Source organism: Hemicordylus capensis, chromosome 6, assembly GCF_027244095.1.
Source record: "Hemicordylus capensis ecotype Gifberg chromosome 6, rHemCap1.1.pri, whole genome shotgun sequence".
NCBI classification, from domain to species: Eukaryota; Metazoa; Chordata; class Lepidosauria; order Squamata; family Cordylidae; genus Hemicordylus; species Hemicordylus capensis.
The window spans coordinates 4,783,265-4,801,695 of NC_069662.1; the positions used below are offsets into that span (position 1 = coordinate 4,783,265).

At 50.9% G+C, this 18,431-nt stretch overlaps 1 protein-coding gene across 8 annotated transcripts in view; it reads right to left on the reverse strand.

The window, feature by feature from the left end:
• Positions 1-9,408: 9,408 nt before the first annotated feature.
• CARMIL3 (capping protein regulator and myosin 1 linker 3) overlaps positions 9,409-18,431 on the reverse strand; it is a 70,768-nt gene continuing 61,745 nt past the window's right edge. For 3 of the 8 annotated variants that reach the window (XM_053265202.1, XM_053265199.1, XM_053265206.1), the window contains 10 exons: positions 17,170-17,282; positions 16,161-16,491; positions 15,926-16,063; positions 15,767-15,833; positions 14,661-14,750; positions 12,886-13,028; positions 11,330-11,528; positions 10,949-11,059; positions 10,100-10,216; positions 9,409-9,992 (listed from right to left, as the gene is read on the reverse strand). In XM_053265202.1, the coding sequence (XP_053121177.1) occupies positions 9,967-9,992; positions 10,100-10,216; positions 10,949-11,059; positions 11,330-11,528; positions 12,886-13,028; positions 14,661-14,750; positions 15,767-15,833; positions 15,926-16,063; positions 16,161-16,491; positions 17,170-17,282 (1,335 nt within the window). In that variant the 3' untranslated portion in view covers positions 9,409-9,966. Of the gene's footprint in view, positions 10,009-10,099; positions 10,217-10,948; positions 11,060-11,329; positions 11,529-12,885; positions 13,029-14,660; positions 14,751-15,737; positions 15,834-15,925; positions 16,064-16,160; positions 16,492-17,169; positions 17,283-18,431 lie in introns of those variants that run through there. The other 5 variants (XM_053265200.1, XM_053265203.1, XM_053265201.1 and 2 more) reach the window with 5 other exon arrangements.

The window sequence follows — 18,431 nt, forward strand, 5'->3', positions numbered from 1 at the left end:
CAGTGAGTGCCGGTCTGGACTCCCCGGTGGCGGCCCCAGAAAAGAAGAGGGGAAAGGGTGTGGGAGGGGCGGGCGGGTGCATTTTAGCTGCGTCCCACATATTTGATTTTTTTTATTTTTAAACTATTTATATACTATTTATATTTATATACTTTCGTCTCTGGGCGGTTAACATAAAACAGTTAAAAGCAGAAGCAGAAATGGGGCTGGGCGGGGGGAGCCTCTTTTCTGGGGGGGGGGGCTTGCCTCCCCAACCCCCACCCCCAACCGCTCTTGGGCCGCCTCCCCATCTCCAAAAGGATCTCCTATTGCTGGCAAAGGTGCAGAAGAAGCGGGCAACCGGCAGGATCAGGGGCCTGGAGCATCTTCCCTGCGAAGAAAGGCTCAGAAGCTCGGGGCTCTTTTAGTTCAGGAATAAGGTAACGGAGGAGATTTTTGAATAAGGTAACAGGATCGGGATTTTTGCAGTTCTGCACAGAGTGGAGGAAGTACACCAAGCAGGGGAGTTTTTCTTCCTTTTCCTTATTCCTAGAAGTCGGGGCCATCCAGTGAAATTGATGGGAGATTCAGGGCAAGCTGAACTCACTGCCACAGGATGTGGTGATGGCTCAAATGACTTTAAAAGGTTAGGCCAATGTATGGAGGAGAGCAGTGGCCATTTGCCATAGCAGCTGTATGAAGCCTCCATGTTCAGAGGCAGCCTACCCCTGAATGCCAGTTGCTGGGGACAGAAGAGACTGTTTCATTCACATACTGCTTATCTGTTTTCTGGAAGCATATGGCTTGTCACTTTTGGAAGCAGCATGCTGGACCTTCTGTCTAATCTAGTAAAGTGGGGGTTATCAACTTTAGGTCCCCAGATGTTGGACTATCATCCTCCACTCCAGACACAATCTTGGAGGCTCAGTGCAAAAAACCCATGCAGCATCTCTGGCAGTTTATCCAGTTAGGGCTGAGAGAGATTCCTGCCTGTAACCTTGGAGAAGCCACTGCCAGTCAGTGTAGACAATAATGAGCTAGATGGACCAAGGGTCTGTCTGACTCTGTACAAGGCAGCTTCTTATGTTCTCTATGTTTGCAAGGCCATTGTGGATGAGGATGATGGGAATTGTAGTCCAGCAATATCTGGGGAACCAAGGTTGAGAATCCCCAGCAGTGAGGCTTCGCTTATGGACTTAGTATGGTTCTCTTTATGTTCCAAACCGGGTAATGTTTGCTCAGGCAAACACAGAAGAAGAAGAAAAGGGAAGAGGAGAGCTGGTCTTGTCGTAGCAAGCATTAATTGCCCCCTTTGCTAAGCAGGGTCTGCCCTGGTTTGCATTTGAATGGGAGACTACATGTGTGAGCCCTGTAAGATATTCCCCTGAGGGGATGCCGCCCCCCAGCTCTGGGATTAGCACCTGCATTCTTGCATGCAAGAAGGTTCCAAGTTCCCTCGCTGGCATCTCCAAGACAGGACTGAGACGAGAGACTCCTGCCTGCAACCTTGGAGAAGCCGCTGCCGGTCTGTGTTTAGACAGTTCTAAGCTAGATGGACCAATGGTCTGAATCAGTATAAGGCAGCTTCCTAGGTTCCTATGAAAGTTTCAGGAATGCGAGCATGGGCCAAGGAAAATACCACACAAGGAAAAACCTAGAAAGATATATGGATTCGCAGGGGGCAAGCTTGTAGACACACAACTCAGTGACTACCTGTAAAAGCCCTCTGTGAAATCGGAAAACATAACCTGCAGGATTATGCAACCAAGAACTGCAAAATGTGTAGCCTCATTGTACACACTTCATGTACCCATGAAGCACCCATGCAAAAAAGGACACACAAAACACAGCCGGAGCATTGGCAACATTGGCTCACAATGCACACAACACAATCAAGGAAGAACACATCACTAAGAGACATGGGACTTATGACTCTACAATTTGCACTGTTCATGAAAGACCCACAAGGTATGTAGCATGCAATACAGCACAACAAGGATGCATTGCTTTTTGCACGGTGTAGTGACCAGGCTCCCCTCCCTCTAAAGCAGGGATTCTCAACGTTGGGTCCCCAGATGTTATTGGACTTCAACACCCATAGTCCCCAACCAAAGGCCACTGGGACTGGGGATTATGGGAGTTAAAGTCCAATAACAGCTGGGGACCCAACGTTGAGAATCCCTGCTCTAAAGAGTTAACCAGAAGTGAACCCTGCCTTGACTGATGAACTCCAGGGCTCAGCCAATCAGCACACCAGGTGGGTGGGACCTAGAGAGCTGTTGCCAGGAAGTTCTTTGTTGGAGGAAGTTCTGGGTTGGAGGTGCACAAGGGAACATGTGGCAATGTAGTTTGCTGCAGCAGGATGACTGCAGGCCTTGGAAGATAAAACTTCAGGGGCTTGATTCTCAAGAGGAGCTTGGTGAGTTCAGTGAAAGGAAGCCTGGGCTTTGGCTTCAGGAAGATTAAGTTAGGGAAACGTTTGTTTAGTCAGACGGCATTAGAAACTTATATTTCTTTGTGTGTGTGCTCTGCATATTCTGAATACTATTCTATTATAGTTTACCTGCAACGTAATTGAAATAAGACACACTAGCCTATGCTCAATACACCTAGGGTGTTGTAAAAGCCTCTATAAACACTTAAGTGTGCATTAAGACAACCTATTTTTGTAATCCTACTAAGTATTCTTAACTGTATCTAAAAGCTGAGAAAGCCTCAGACGGAAGCAGTCTGTAGTAATTGAACAAAACTGCTTTTTTAGTTCTTTTCTTTTTACAAGCCTTTCCAATTTGGTTTTTAACTCAGGAAAACGGGAGGCCAAGGGGGGATTTCTCTGGCACAAACACGTCCTCACACGTTCATCAGCTCTCATTTTTCTCACCACGTGTAGGCTTGCACGTTGAAGATTTTTGTTCTTGTCCAAGAGCTAAATTAAGATAAGTTTTTTCCTGGTTATCCCAAAGAGTTTCTGTAGACAAAAGGGGTGGTGCTGGCAGCATTTAGAACCTACCGATAATACAGAATAGTTTTAGGAGAAGCCTAGCCAGGCAGCTCAGCAGGGATGATTCAGCATTTCTTCCCCATCCGCTACATACGGAGACAGCCAACGCACAACTTACCTGAATACAGTGGGGCATAGGGCACAGGGGGGCAGCTGTGCATAGGGGTGCAGAACGTACAAGGCACAAAGGCAGAATGTGCTCAGCTGAGTTTACCACATGCTGACAGCCACACAGAACTACAAAATAAGCATCACACAGAAACATCAACTCCGCAAGTGCATAGCATTCCTCTCCCCCAAGCACCCAGGATTCTGAGACTGGTTTAAAAGACACCTTGTTTCTAGACCTCATGAAGAGATGGGAACATCTGAAGTGACCTGGGCAGTTTTCCTGACCTTATTATAAACTTCTGAGATTCCAAGTGGGCTTTGCAGCAGCTGGAGGAGGGAGACCCCCAAGAAGGCAAGAGAGGTGGGCAGATCCCTCCAGAGAGCAGGCCTAACCAAGGACCTCCCTTTTCCAGATCCTTATTTCATAGGAAAGCAGGGCCAGTTGCTGTCCCGAGGAAAGGCTGGAAGCACAACATAGTGCCTTGCAGAAAAGGGTCAGACTTGTTGGCCTTGAGGCTCATCCCAGTCTTATGGATCTGTTCCTTCCCACTCTGAAGAGGTCAAGGTCAAATTATGATCCATTTGCCCCTCTTAGCCAGGGACAATCCCTCCCTCCCTCCTAAAACTGGTATTGATTCAGAAAGCTTTAGAATCTACAGTATTGATATATGCCACCCCCACAGCCAGATGTTATACATATCCATATTAGCTGAATAGCTTATCTTCTGGGTCTGTGCCTCTAAAGCATCATATGGAACTAAAACTAAAACTCTTCTGTCCTGTGCAGTGATGTAGTCACAAATCCAGAAGTGCAGGCACTCTGCACGAGAGCCCCCATAGCCTCACCCACCCTACCAGCCACACCCCATGGCCACCCCCAGCCCCTACTTAGACAGATGTAGTAATTTGGGCAGTTCAGTGACAAGAAGACAAGGATCATGTGGACTCCAGGGGATGTACTAGAATGAATGAATGAGGGAGTGAATGACAGGGAGTGCCCACTGAAATGCACGGGTTCCTTCAAATAGCCATAGGGATGCATGGAATTTCCTGACCCGTGTTCCCTCTAACAGGGATTCCCAGAGGTTGTTGACTACAGCTCCCAGAATCCACAGATGCAGTGGCTTTTGTGTGGGGATGATGGGAGTTGTAGTCAACAATATCTGGGAATCCCTGTTAGAGGGGTCCCAACTCTGCCTCTACCATACGACTTGCATGCTGACTGTGCCAGGTTGACTCCCTGGCAGCATCTCCAGGTAGGGCTGGGACAGACACCTACCTGAAACCCTGGAGAGCCACGCTGCCAGTCCGTGTAGCCGAGCTAGCTGGACCAAGGGTCTGACTCCGCAGAAGGCAGCGTCCTATGTTCCTAAGACGGAGCAGGGTAAGAAATGGCTGGAATCGCCAGAGCATCCCATTATTCCCCTGTACCAAGCCAAGGGCTTTGTGTCCCTGCTACCGGGATGCCTGTCCCTGCCGCACCACACCACTGGTCCCGTGTCTGGGGTGAGCCTCTCTCGCTGGCGGTCTTCAGGGCAGAGCTGCCTCCTCCCCACGAAACGCCCTCGCAGCAGCCTGTCCAGGCCAAGACGTTGCTTACATGCAGGGCGTTTTGAGTGCATGTCACAAACCCAGGGAAGTCCAATAAAATCTATCACCCAGTAAGGAACTGGAGGGATTTACTCTGGAATGAGCTTCAGACCACCACAAATCACACTCGTCCATGAGGCTGAAGCAAGGGGTTCCTGGAAACCAGTTGCTGATTCCCAGTTCAAATTCAAGACCGGGCCACAGAAGCATCCTCAGTCAAGAATGAAAACACATGACCCACTTTTTTTTTTTTAGCTTGGCTTTGATACCATTTAAATGGTTTTTAATGAGTTTTATGTTAATATATTAAATGCTCTTATTTTTGTTGCGAGCTGCCCTGAGCCATTTTTAGATCGGCAGTATATAAATGAAATGAACAAACAGAATAGAATAGAACAGAACAGAACAGAATAGAATACGTAAGTTTACATAAGTGTACTTAACCCTTCTGACTGACTATAGCAGGTCCCAGATCTTGCTGGACTACAAATTCCATCATCCCCAGCTACAGTGGCCATGGCCATCGTAGCTGGGGATTATGGGAGTTGTAGTCCAGCAATCTCTGGTGACTCTAGTTTGAGAACCACCGGGCTTAAAGAGATACTTTTTAAAATGGTGACTCTCTTTACATAAGCACATCAGAACAGCCCTGCTGGATCAGGCCCAAGGCCCCTCTAGTCCAGCATCCTGTTTCACACAGTGGCCCACCAGATGCCCCTGAGAAGCCCACCGGCAAGAGGTGAAGGCATGCCCTCTCTCCTGCTTTCCTCCCCTGCAACTGGCATTCAGAGGCATCTTGCTTCCGAGGCTGGAGGTAGCCTGTTTGCAGGGGGGTGGGGGAGCAGGGAGTACCTGGCTTTATATTGCAGGGAGCAACTAGCTCCCTCTAGTGGCTGTCGTTGCTCTCTACCTTAAGACTGTGAGCCCTTTGGGGACAACGATCCATCTTCTTCTTTTTCTATGTAAACTGCAATCTTTTCATTGAAAAGCATAACTAATAATAATATGTCTCCTTTTACCCTAAAATAAGTGCTGGACTACCACATATCATACATCTCCATAACTGTCTCCCCCCGCCCACACCGACACCCACACACATCTGGGAGACAGTCTCTGGTGTGGTGGGTGGGTGGGTGATATGTGGTGGGTGGGTGATATGGGGTGACCCAGTCTTTATTTTGGTGTGTAAAAGAACTCAGATCCCCAGTGTCCCCTGAAGGCATCATAGGAACATAGGCAGCTGCCATATACTGAGTCAGACCATTGGTCTATCTAGTTCAGTATTGTCTACACAGACTGGCAGCAGCTTCTCCAAGGTTGCAGGCAGGAATCTCTCTCTCAGCTCTATCTTGCATAGGAACAGGGAGGGAAGACGTGACCAAGAGGTTCATGTGGATAAGACAGTAAATTTCTTCTGGAAAAGTCTGTATGGTTGTGTGCAGAAAGACAAGTGTGTGTCTTCTAAACAGCAATGGGACAAATTGTGGAAATGGATGATGGACGTAACCCCCCACCACCGATTACCTGATGTGCCTTGAAATCCCCCACCCCCGAGTTACAGTACTGCCTGCATATACTTTATAACCTTGTGGGTTTCCAAAGCCTTGTGTGTAAATCTTTGTATATATGATATGCAAACAACCACTTTGTATATAATTGTGCTTTGGTAGTTTGTAGGTTCAATAAAAAGATCTTGTTGTCCTATTAAAAAAAAAAAAAATCTTGTTGTCCTATCTTGGAGATGTTGCCAGGGAGGGAACTTGGAACCTAAATGCTCTTCCCAGATCAGCTCCATCCCCTGAGAGGAAGATCTGACAGTGCTCACACATCAAGTCTCCCATTCAGATGCAACCAGGGTGAACCCTGCTTAGCTAAGGGGACAAGTCAGGCTTGCTACCACAAGGCCAACTCTCCTCATGTATTAGTTAGAGTATTGTGTGCAAAAACACCACATTTGGGGCCAGACTGAATGCTTTTGCGGCTTGAAGAGTCTTCTGAAGATGGGAGAGTGCATTATGTGGTAACTCAGAGCTTAATGTGGGGTGCAATTCTACAGAAACCTTACTTCCTTTTTCAGGTGAAGTTTTGTGTTAAGAAACCGGGATGTAGGGACCAACTGCAGCCTCCACAAGGTCAGAAAAGAAGGTGCGTTTCAGAAAGGAGGATCAATGAACAGAAGGAGGGAAGATGAGAAAGACAAGAGAGAAAGGATAAATTGACACATACTGAGGTCATCCACCCAATCAAAAACTGTGTGTTCTCCCCAGGCTTGGGAGCAGTGTGTGCTCCCAATTTTTGGTTGAGTGGAAGCAAGGTAGGAAGAAAAGCTACACAGGTTTGCATCTATCTTGCTTCCCCACAATCACTTCTACCCAAGTTTTCCTTACCTTGCTTCCACCCAGCCAAAAACTGGGAGAACACACAGCTCCCAAACCCAGGGAGACCAGTTTTTTGATTGGGGGAATGACCTCTCTAGATCACTAGTCTCCCCCCACACACACACACACACGCACTGTGCTTGATGGGTCTCCTCTCAGTCCTGTGTCTTCGAGTTGCCGTTATCACTTCTGCCACCTGCTGACTCCTTGAAAATACTGCAGGCACGTTTATCCAGCTCTCCACTCCAGAGCAAGGTTCCCCTCCCCAGATGTTGTTGGACTACAACTCCCATCATCCCCGCCCATAATGGCCCAAGGCGACATCTGGGGACCCTCAATTGGGAATCCCTGCCCTAGTGACTCAGATTCAAAATCTTGGGCCCAGAACTTGGTGGCTCCTTCCGGCTGCTTTAAACACAAACAGAACCGCAGCAGAGCCTAGGCACCGATCGTCCGGGCTTCGCTTGCTTTGCCTGCCAGGGTCCCGTTGGCATTTAGACCTCGCTGGAGCGGGTTAGGAGGCCCTTCCATACCGCCGAGTTCCAGAGTGTGAATTTCGTGACGTGGGGCCTTCCCAAGCCTGGGTTTCCCCTTTCTGGGGGCCTGGGAAGAAACCACATCATTGGGGTAGCCAGCACAGGCGCCTTCCCAAAGGTGTGACGGAAGAAATGTCACGGGGGACACTTTCCAGGAAGTTCCATTTGCTTTGCTGTGAGTACAGCCTCATGAAAAAGCATGGCCCTTCGCAGAGTATTAGGGGGCAGGTCTCTGCCTGGAGGAGGCTACAAGGGTAAACTGGGGAGGGGTGTGCGTTCATTTCAATCACTTCGTTTTTGTTTCAGTAGGGCAGGGCAATAATACGTAGTAATTTATTATTAATAAATAATTTTTAATTTTTTTATTTAAAAATTCGTGTATACAGCCTCCTCCAAAGACTCTAGGCAGAGAACAACAGCAACACCAGTACCAATTTTTTGAAAAGCAGGGGGTGGGGTGGCGGGGGAGTGTGGCGAAACAGGTAGGTCTTAAGAAGGGCCTTAAAAGCAACGAAGGAAGGGGCTGAACAAATCTGGAGGGGGGAGAAGAGTGTTCCAAAGGGTTCTCACACTTGGGTCCCCAGATGCTGTTGGACTACAACTCCCATCTTTTCCAGTCACAATGGATGATGGGATTTGCATCACCTGGGGACCCACGTTTGAGAAACCCTGCAATAGGGGATGACGGCCGAGGGGTCTGTGTCAAAGGTTACTGCAGAGAGGGTGGGCTTTGAAGAGGGCTGTGAAGGAAGAGAGAGAGAGAGGCGCCGTGGCACAGAACTGGGAGGTGGCTCCAGGCATCTGGGGCAGGAAGGGAGATTATTGGCCGTTCTTCAAGGAGGAGCTCACTACAGTTCTGAGGTTGCCCAGAACGGCTTGAAAACTCCTGCCTCCAAAGAGAGAAAAAGGGGCGGGCCTTGACATCTGACTGGTGGGCTTCCCAAAAGTGTCTAGCTGGCCACTGTCGGAATGGGACACTGGACTGGGTGCAACCTTGGTCTGGCCCAACACTTCTGAGGCAGGGCTAGCAGGAGCTATTGGCCATGTTGGCAAAACAGAGCCTCCATGTTCAGAGGCAGTGTATCTCCGAATACCAGATGCTGAGGACAGAGTACAGGGGCGGGGCTGCTGCTTCCTGTCCTGCTTGAAGCCCACAAAGTTCCTTGAAGCCTCTACCTCAGAGGTTCTCAGCCTTGGGTCTCCAGCTGTCCCTGGACTACAACTCCCATCATCCCCTGCCACAGTGGCCAAAGGTTCCCAGATGTCGGTGAACTCACCGACATCTGGTAGCCCAAGGTTGGAAATGCCTACCTAAGTGATGCCAACCTAAGTGAGCCAGCGTGGTGTAGTGGCTAGAGTGCCGGACTAGGACCGGGGAGACCTGAGTTCAAATCCCCATCCAGCCATGAGACTTGCTGGGTGACTCTGGGCCAGTCACTTCTCTCTCCGCCTAGCCTACTTCACAGGGTTGTTGTGAGGAGAAACCTAAGCATGTAGTACACCGCTCTGGGCTCCTTGGAGGAAGAGCAAGATAGAAATGTAGTAATAATAATAACAACAACAACTGGCCACAATGCAGGCTAATGGCAATTTCCTCTGTGGCCAGGAGGAGGCTCAACTCACTCAACTTGTACTGACCTCATGAATTGGATTTCTCTCTCTCTCTCTGTGGGTTTAAAATCCAGACACTACTGAGCGTGTGGGGGCTGCGATTCCAGGCTTATGAGCTTTCCCCTTTCCCTTTCCCTTCCTGGCAGTCCTCTGGAGGAGGAGGGATGCCACCACATCAAGGAAGACCCCGGACGGCTTTTTAGATTTCCATATATAATTTATTATGATTCTCTTTCTTTTGTACAAGCTGAAAATAGAAGAGTGAGGATGGAGGAAGAGCAGGGCAGGGGTGGGAGAGATGAGATGAGAAAGAAACGGAGGGCAGGAAAAGGCGGCCTCTCGTGGCATTCCTCTCCCAGGGAGTTTGGTTCAGTCTCCATGCCCCAACTTATCTTGACGTGGGCCAAGGGAGGGGGGCATTAATTGTGGCTTTTTCTCACCACCCCGTCATCAAGGGAGGGTCAGGTCCCTCTGGGGCACAGGGTGGGTGACGACCCAGAAGCGAGGGAAGAAACAGGCACAAACGGAGGCGTGGGGGAGAAGGAAGGGTCAGCAGCACGGGAGACCTCGCTGGTCCCGGACGGTTTCTGTAGGGTGGGAGGTCAGGGCAGAGCTTGCAGGGAGGGGGGCGGATTCCCCGCGCGCTTCTTGTTCTCTCGCTCTCTCTTTTGTAGCTTTCACATTCCCCCCTTTTTTCCGCCAGAAGATGAAAGGGCCTCGCAGCTCCTGACAGCCGCAACGTCGAGGGAACGCCTGTCCATCATTCTGTCCCAGATTCGGGAGTCCCTGAAGAAAGAAGGAGCTGTAAGGAGGGGAGGGGAGGCGGAGAGGGAAAAGCCAGAGTGAATCTCCTGCGCTCCTGCGGTGGGGCACAGGAGGGCATCCATACCTACCCATGGTCCAGTCCGCTGGCGGGAGAGGGTGGGGAGCGGCAAGGCGAGGTTTCCAGCCGGGCGGGTGGCACTCCGGGGGAGGGGGAGGGGGGTCAGGCAGGGGGGTGTCACTGGCACCTGGGGTGGGGAGGTGGTGTGAGGGAGGAGGGGAGAAACGAGAGGAGGTTAGCAATGGAGGCCAAGGGGGAAGGCGGGTCCCAACACTTTAAAACACCATTTAAAGTGTCCTTGAGGGAGGATGGAGGCAGCCAAGCAGGCAGAAATCAGCCCCAGAGGCCTTTCCCAGCAATACCCTCCAACACACCCCACCAACGCTGCCCACATTCATCCTGGCCCTTTTCTCCACTCCCCCGGTCTTGGTCATGGCGTTCCTTACAGACTGTGTGCCCCTCTGGCTCACCCAACAGCTTGAAAAGAGGGCGAGGCATATCCATGAAGGAGGAGAGGCATACCCAAAGGGCTTCTGGTCCCGAGATGGAGCCTCCATGGACAGAGGCAGTGCCCCTCTGAATTACCCGTTCTTAGGGAACAGGTAGGCAGAGGAAGGGGCTGCTGCCAGGCTGCACCACTCCGGCCCTGCCAGCGGTTTGGGGACTACAGTGCCCATCAACCCCAGCCACAGAGGCCAGTAGCCAGGGATTATGGGAGTTGTAGGCCAACGTCTGCAGGAGGGTCAAAGTTGAGCAGACTCTGTTGTGGGGTTTTCGGGAGGCATCTGACGGGCCAGTCTTGGAAACTGTGCTGGGCTCAGGCCCTGGGCAGAGACTGCCACCCCTGTTCCTTTTTTAGGGTCCCATGGTGGGAGCGGGGACAGGGAGGGGTGTGTATGTGCACGCATGCATGCTTCACCTCCAGAGCCCACATTCCGGCCCCGATCCGAGTCCAGCTTGTCGCATGACTGTGCTCGCCTCGTCCTCTTTGGCTTGAGGGGGGCTGTCTTCCTCCCTGCCTCCGGCTCCCCTGGAAGAAGAAGGGGAGAGTTAAGGGGCTCTGTGCCCCACCACTCCCTTCCCTTCAGAATGAGCCGCTCCTTTGGGAAGATCAGGGCAGGAGGCGCCCCACGATGGCATCGGCACTCCGCGCCTCAAAGAATTTAGAAGTGTGGGTTCCCCCCCCCCCAGGAGAGAAAGCGGCCACCCCACCCTGGCCTTTTCAGCCACCACCTCTGCCAGCCCCGAATGCGAGCCAGCACACCCCAGCGAGAGATGCCCAGCCCCGGTCCCACTTCACCTTTACGTTCCTGTTCCGCGGGTCTGCGTTGGGGGGGGACTATTGGGGGGGACGTTCGTGTTTCCTCCGGGGTGATCCCTCCGGCTAGGCCTGCTTCCTCGTTGCTGCGGCTTCTCTCAGGTTGGCTGGGGGGTTTCCGGCCTCGGGGGAGGGCCACGGGCTTGGGGGGCCGTGGGAAAGACAAGGGCTCCCTGAACTGCTGCAAGAGAGAGAGCGCGCAGGTGTGGGGAGAGGGAGAGGAGCACAGCAGGGAATCTCACCAGAGTCCTCCACAGCTAACAGGAAGGCTCCCCGTCATGACGGCCGCCTCCTCTGTCTGATGAAGAAGGGTTCTATGCAGATCAAAAGCTTGCATATCCCTACCCCAACTTACATCGGCTACTTCCATCCCCCTGAGACGTCACAGGGTCAGTTGCCTTTGGAGGAGAGACTTACGTGGACGCACGAATAATGTGTTTATTTCCCAACAGACAAGATTGAGGTTCCCAACCGTGGGGTCCCTCAGATGCAATTGGACTACAACTTCCATCACCCCCCAGTCAGTGGGGGATGATGGGAGTCCAACGTCATCTGGGGACCCTAAAGTCGAGAACCCCTGGACTAGAAAAGCAGGCAGTACAAGGGACACAGAAGAACCAGGCACACAGGCAGAAAGGCCAGTCCTGGAACTCTGGAGGAGGAGGGGAAATAAATCAAATATCTCCTCCTTTTGAGCAACGTCACCACATCAGGCAAGAAACCTGTTTCCAGGGGATGCTGTGGTGCACCCTGTGGGCTACAACCACCACTACCCCCTTGCCCTGTCAGGTGGGCATGATTGAAGGGCATCATTGCCATCTTGCTTTGCAACCAAACTGCAAATTAATGCCCGTGCTCCCCTGGTTCATAGGAAGCAGCCATATACTGAGCCAGACCCTTGGTCCAACTAACTCAGTATTGTCTTCACTGACTGGCAGCAGCTTCTCCAAGATTGCAGGCAAGAAGTCCTTCCCAGCCCTACCTGGAGATGCTGCCGGGGATTGAACTTGGGGCCTTCCTGCATGCCGAGCAGATGCTCTGCCAGTGGGTCACGGCCCCATCCCCATTCTTGTCAACGGCCAGGCCAGGCCCAGCCACAGGAAGAGCTGTGTCTTTCAGCCACATCATCCAATTCCCTTTCATAAAGGTAAAGTGTGCCATTGAGTCAGTGTCAACTCCTGGCACCCACAGAGAACTTTGTGGTTGTCTTTGGTAGAATACAGGAGGGGTTGACCATTGCCATCTCCTGCACAGTATGAGATGATGCCTTTCAGCATCTTCCTAGCTGGCTGCTGCCCGATATAGGTCTTTCCCATAGTCTGGGGAACATACTAGCAGGGATTCGAACCAGCAACCTCTGGCTTGCTAGGCAAGTCATTTCCTGCTAGTCCCCACCAAAGAAGCTCCTGCCTGCCAAATGAGTTCTTCTCTGCTGCGCTCCAAAGTTCAGCAACCAAACGAACCGCAGCCCCTGCCTCCCCACGCCACCCCTGCTGTTCTCCCACCCCTCAAATTCCACGGGAGCCACATGTGCTTACCTTAGCAGCTGCCGCCAGACGGTCCTTCTCGGAGTTCACTGTAGCCACGGCCCCCCTCTCGTCTGACCGACTCTGTGTTTCTTCTTGGGGAGGGTCTTTGTGGGGCTCCTTGCCCCAGCTCTCCCGTGGGGAGCTCTCTTCAGCTGCATGGGTTGGGGAGCAGGAACAGAGGAATCGATGACTACAGCCAATGCTCAAAACTACCCCCCGCCGTAAGAAGCAGAAGGTGACTTGGTGCAGATTAGTGATAAGCTAAAGAAGGTGTTCTCAGCCGTGGGTCCCCAGCAGAATTCCATCTAACAGAGATTCCCAGATGTTGTTGACTGCAACTCCCATAACCCCCAAGGAAAAGCCATTACAGCTGGGGATTCTGGGAGTTGTAGTCAACAACATCTGGGACTCCCTGTCAGAGGTAACACTGGTCCCCAGATGCCGCAAAAATGGCCACCATTGTGACTGGAGATGATGGGAGTTGTAGTCCGACAACATCTGGGGACCCACGGTTGAGAAAACTTGCATTAACACCCTTTGGCGCTCCCTCCCTCCCTCACCAGTCAGCGTGGTTAACACAGGAAAAGAAGGATCAGAGCAAGAATTCACCTGGTCTGTCCTCCTCCTCCCAGAACCACTAGGCAGATGTCTCTGAGAAGCTGACAAGTCTGATGGAGGTAACCCGATTGGTTTGCCACCCTGCGTTGCACCTGCTACTCGGAGGTCCACGTCCAGAAGCAACCCAGGCTCTGTCTAGGTATCACGACTAGAAAAGGGCAGGCCTTCCCACAGACTCAAATTGGACTGCCTTGGAGTATGCTGGGCTATTCTGCCTCCCTCCAAAAGAAACTGGGAAATGGCTTGTCTTCAACTGAGCGAACCTGAATGGATTCAAACTGTAGCCCTATTCAAAGATTCTGTTATATGAGTCTACAGAGGTCTGTAGGCTCATGTATCTTTTTGTGTGATTGACTGTACCTGTGTTCATCTTAAAAGTGAACCTGGATACAGGCCCCTCAAATGCATGGTACAGACAGGAAGTGTACTACTGTACCTGTGTTCAACATATCGTGTGAATGTACCTGTTTACAGATCTATACCTGTGCACACCGGACACTTGAGCCTACAGACATCACATTCAACACCCCTACAAGTGGCAGGTAAAACTATTCACTTGCTAAATTGAACTCCCAGCAGGAACTCCCATGCATTGGAGGGACCTGTAGCCAGGCCCACTTTTAAAACAAACGCAGGTGCAGTCATTCACAGAACAAAAATGTCTGAGAAAACTGACATTTGTACAACATAATGTCTGAATAGGGCTCTTGCCACACCCCCAATCAGCGATGGAAGAAGGTCCAGGGATAAGAGTGGGTGGGAAGAATGCTTAGAGGATTGTGAGTGGAGGGAGGGAGAGAAAGAGGGAGGAATTACTCTCCGGCTCAGATTAAAATCTGAGCCAGAAAAGAATTTGGGGGTTGGACTGCTTGTCTTGAGGCGAGCATTATGAGTCCCCCAAGAGTCGTATTTCTGAGCCCAGAAATAGGAGTCTCAGTGGCATCTTTAATAATAATAATAATAATAATAATAATAATAATAATAATAATAAATCATCTTTAAGTATGGACGCCCACCGCTGATAGATCTATCATCTTCCCTGGACTTCTCTAAACCTTTTTAAAAGGCTTCCAGACTAGTCATCAGCACCACACTGGAGAATGCTACCACATGTGTCTCCTTAGTCAGTGGGGCTCTTATGGGGAAAGCGTCTTGCCCAGACTCACCGATGTCCCAGCTGGCTTCCGCTCGCCGGATGGTGGCAAAAGTTGGCTTAGTGCTCTGCAGCGGGGGTTGGGGTCTCCATCCCGCTTGCCCTGGGTGTTTAAAAAAGAAGTCAACATTTCTATAAAAAATTTACTGCACCAAATATGCAATTACTTTGACCCTCCCAATCAACATTATGTCAGTTTTACAGATGGGAGGGAGAGAGATCAAATCCACACAGCATTTCATTGGCTCAAGGCCACTGTGGCTGGGGATGATGGGAGTTGTAGTCCAATAACATCTGGGGACCCCAGCTTGAGAACCTTTGCATGAATCCCTTCTTCCTAATTCTCATATTCTCAATTATAGATGTTCTTAGGGTTGAAGGTGGAAAACAGGCTGTAAACTGTGGACCACGGCACACTAATGCTTAGCTTGATTGGTTTCACATGTTTTATGAACATGGCTTTAGAAGTCTCCGGTCATAATCCAGTCAAAGTTCAGCAAAGTCCCACTGATTTCAATAATTAAAGTATATGGTGAATTCTCCCATTTAAATCAACAGGATTTCCAAATGTTATCTTTGGCTGGATTGTGCCCTTAGAGTTTGACGTGCCCTTGACACTTAACTTTAAATTTTCCAAATTCAAAATTTCACATGCTAGTTTCGGATATGCAGGATAATGTCAGCATGTGTGCTAAACACGGTTTCATGATTAGCATGTACTAAGGTCTCTTGACCACCTAATGGCGCAGCGGGGAAATGACTTGACTAGCAAGCCAGAGGTTGCCAGTTTGAATCCCCGCTGGTATGTTTCCCAGACTATGGGGAACGCCTATATCGGGCAGCAGCGATCTAGGAAGATGCTGAAAGGCATCATCAACTCATACTGCGTGGGAGGAGGCAATGGTCAACACCTCCTGTATTCTACCAAAGACAACCACAGGGCTCTGTGGGCGCCAGGAGTCAACACCGACTCAAAGGCACACTTTACCTTTACTTTAAGGTCCTTTAAGCCAAGCCCAGTTAACTAAAGTGGATTTGAAGTGGCCAGGTTTTGTTTGTGGGGAGAGGCAGCAAAAAAGCCAAGACCTACAATGAGGGTTTGAGGGGTGCTATATACACCTGAGTCATCTGAGGAGCGCCTTCTCTGCCGCTCCCGCATGCTCCCGCCTCGCTCCAGGTCGACGCTCTAGGACAGGCCAACAAAACATGAGAATCACCGGCAAGGAAAGGGTCGCCTTGAGCCCTACCCAGCTGGTCTCTCAGAACCCCACCAATCACCTCCAACTTGGCATCCAGGCTCCACCCCTTCGCACGGCCCATTCCAGGCAACGCCACGCCTTGGACCCGCGAAGGCTGCAAGAGTTCCACCCCTCTGGCGTCTGGCTCCACTGCCCTCTGTACGTCAGGATTCGAACCCTTGATATTTGGGGAGGAGCAGAAAACAAACGAAATAAAGAGCAGCCCTCTTCTGCATGCTCCACCACCCTCTTCCCTGGAGCAAAGCCTTGCCTACCTGTTTCGCCCGGCTCGGCAGACCCTTCACCCCACCTCCCGGGGCCGTGGCCCCCATTCCTGGAAGAGGGACTGTCATCCCCAGGATGTCCTGAGCCGGCTTCTTCTCTTCCTCTTGGCTGCTGGTGGGGCGCAGTGGAGGCGTCTGCTCGTCCCTGCCCATCGGTGGTGGGGGGGGAGGACTCGGAGGCAGATCCTCGGGGTCCCGCTCGCCCTTGATGCTGCGATGCCTCCGGAAATGGAAGAGGCCTCTTCTCCTCTTCTTCGGCAGGGCTGGCAGCGGGTCAGAAGGGCCCGGCCTCACCCCGCAGCTCTTGGGCGTCCGGGGATAGCTGTGCGAGGAAAGAGGTGGAGGAACGACATAGGCCTCAGTCTCCACCGACATGGAGAAGGGGCCGTAAACTCACTGGCTGGCCACTTGCTCTGCATGCAGAAGGCCCCAGGTTCAATCCCTGGCAGCATCTCCATGGAGGGGTGAGGAAAACCCGTCTGAAACCTAGAGACTGCAGCCAGGACTGCGCTAGAGGAACCACGAGTCTAACTCCAGAAAAAGCAGCCCCAGATGTTCATGTGGGGGATCTGAATGCACTGTTTGGGTGCTACTGTGGCTAAGGAGGAGGGGGAGACCCACAGGATTGGGTGGAGAGCCAGACTTGTGCAAGCGAGCATGAATGGTCCCCTTTACTAAACAGGGTTCACCTTGGTTTGCATGTGGACGGGTGACTACAAGCAAACACTTTCTGCTGCAAGATTTGGGGATGGGGCCATCGCTCAGTGGAAGAGTTTTGAATGTAGAAAGTTGGAGTTGCATTCCCTGGCAGCATCTCCAGGGAGGGCTGGGAGACACTCCTGCCTGAAACCTTGAAGAACCGCTGCCAGTCAGTGTGGACAAGGCTAAGCTAGACGGACCAAAGGTCTGACTCCGCATAAAGCAGCTTCCTATGTCAATAGGTTTCAAAGGAACTGACTGCACTAGGGAATTCAGAGATGGCGTAACGTGCTAGGCTCACCTAGTGTTGTCGGCAAGAACCCTCCTGTTAAAAAATTCATCCAGACCCTCGTCCAGCTGTGGCACCGACCCGTTCTCTTGTTCTCGGGACTCAAGAGATGCCAGTATTCGGTTCTGAGGGGGAAAGAGATTGCCCTGTTAACTCACATATTTTACAGGGAGCCTCCAAGGAAAAGAGAGTATCCCACTTCCAACGGGGCAGGTGTGTGTGTGTGTGTGTGTGTGAGAGAGAGAGAGAGAGAGAGAGAGAGACTTCCTGTCTAGGAGCATTGAAAATAAGATGATCTGATTAGCTACCTTCTGTTTTGGTTTATTGTTCTGGCTGAACAGGAAGTGCCTCCCCACAAGTGGGTGAGACCTTTTGGGTTTGAGAAAGTTTGACCTATCTCAGGATTGGAGAGAGAGTGAAGGAGTTTTGTTCGGGGTTGGCAGGCAGAGGGTGGACGCGAACACAGAGAGAAAGAATGTAGGCATGAGGACAAAAGATGGAATGAATGAATGAATGAGGAGGAAGAAAGATACTGAAGCAGAAACAAGTAAACAAGGAAAATGGGGGGCGGGAGGAATGAAAGAGCAGTTAGATTAGTAAGCTGCAGATGAGGTGGGCAGATGAGGCAATGAATACACCATGTGAATAAGAAGGGAAATAATAGCAAAATGGGCAAGCTTTCCTACTACGTTGGCTTGGATTTAGTGTTGCTATTTCCTCCCAAAATCAGGAAAGAGGTTCACTTCCTCTGAGCCACTCCCAAACTGATTCAGACCCTGTAGCAACTGAAGGTGTAACAGGGTCCAGTTCCCACCCCAGCCCCCTCCTCTGTGAGCCTGCCAGCCCCCTCCACCTTTATCCCCCATCACAAGCCTCCTATTCTGACACACACCACCAAGGAGCTTTCAGATTGCCCACCCACCCAGCCACGTATGTGGTTGCTGCTGACATCCACAGTTGCCCTTGGGGAAATTATATTTCCCAGGTCTACTTACCCCTGGTTAGTTGGTTTGGTAGGTGGGAAGGGAGAAGGCATATTTCAGGAATTTCATATGTGAACTGCGCATTATGAGTCCTCAGGCCCTGCCTTTCTGAGCCAGGTAATACAAATCTCAGCAACCCCTCTGGTGTAACATTAAGTGAACGAGAACAGCAGCAGATGAGAGGAAAGTGTCTGATGTAGTTAGTGAAGGAGGTGATGTAAAAAGTGGATTTGTAAAAACCTTGTAAAATTGTAAAGCTTGCAAAAAATCTTGATGAATCCTCCATAAAGC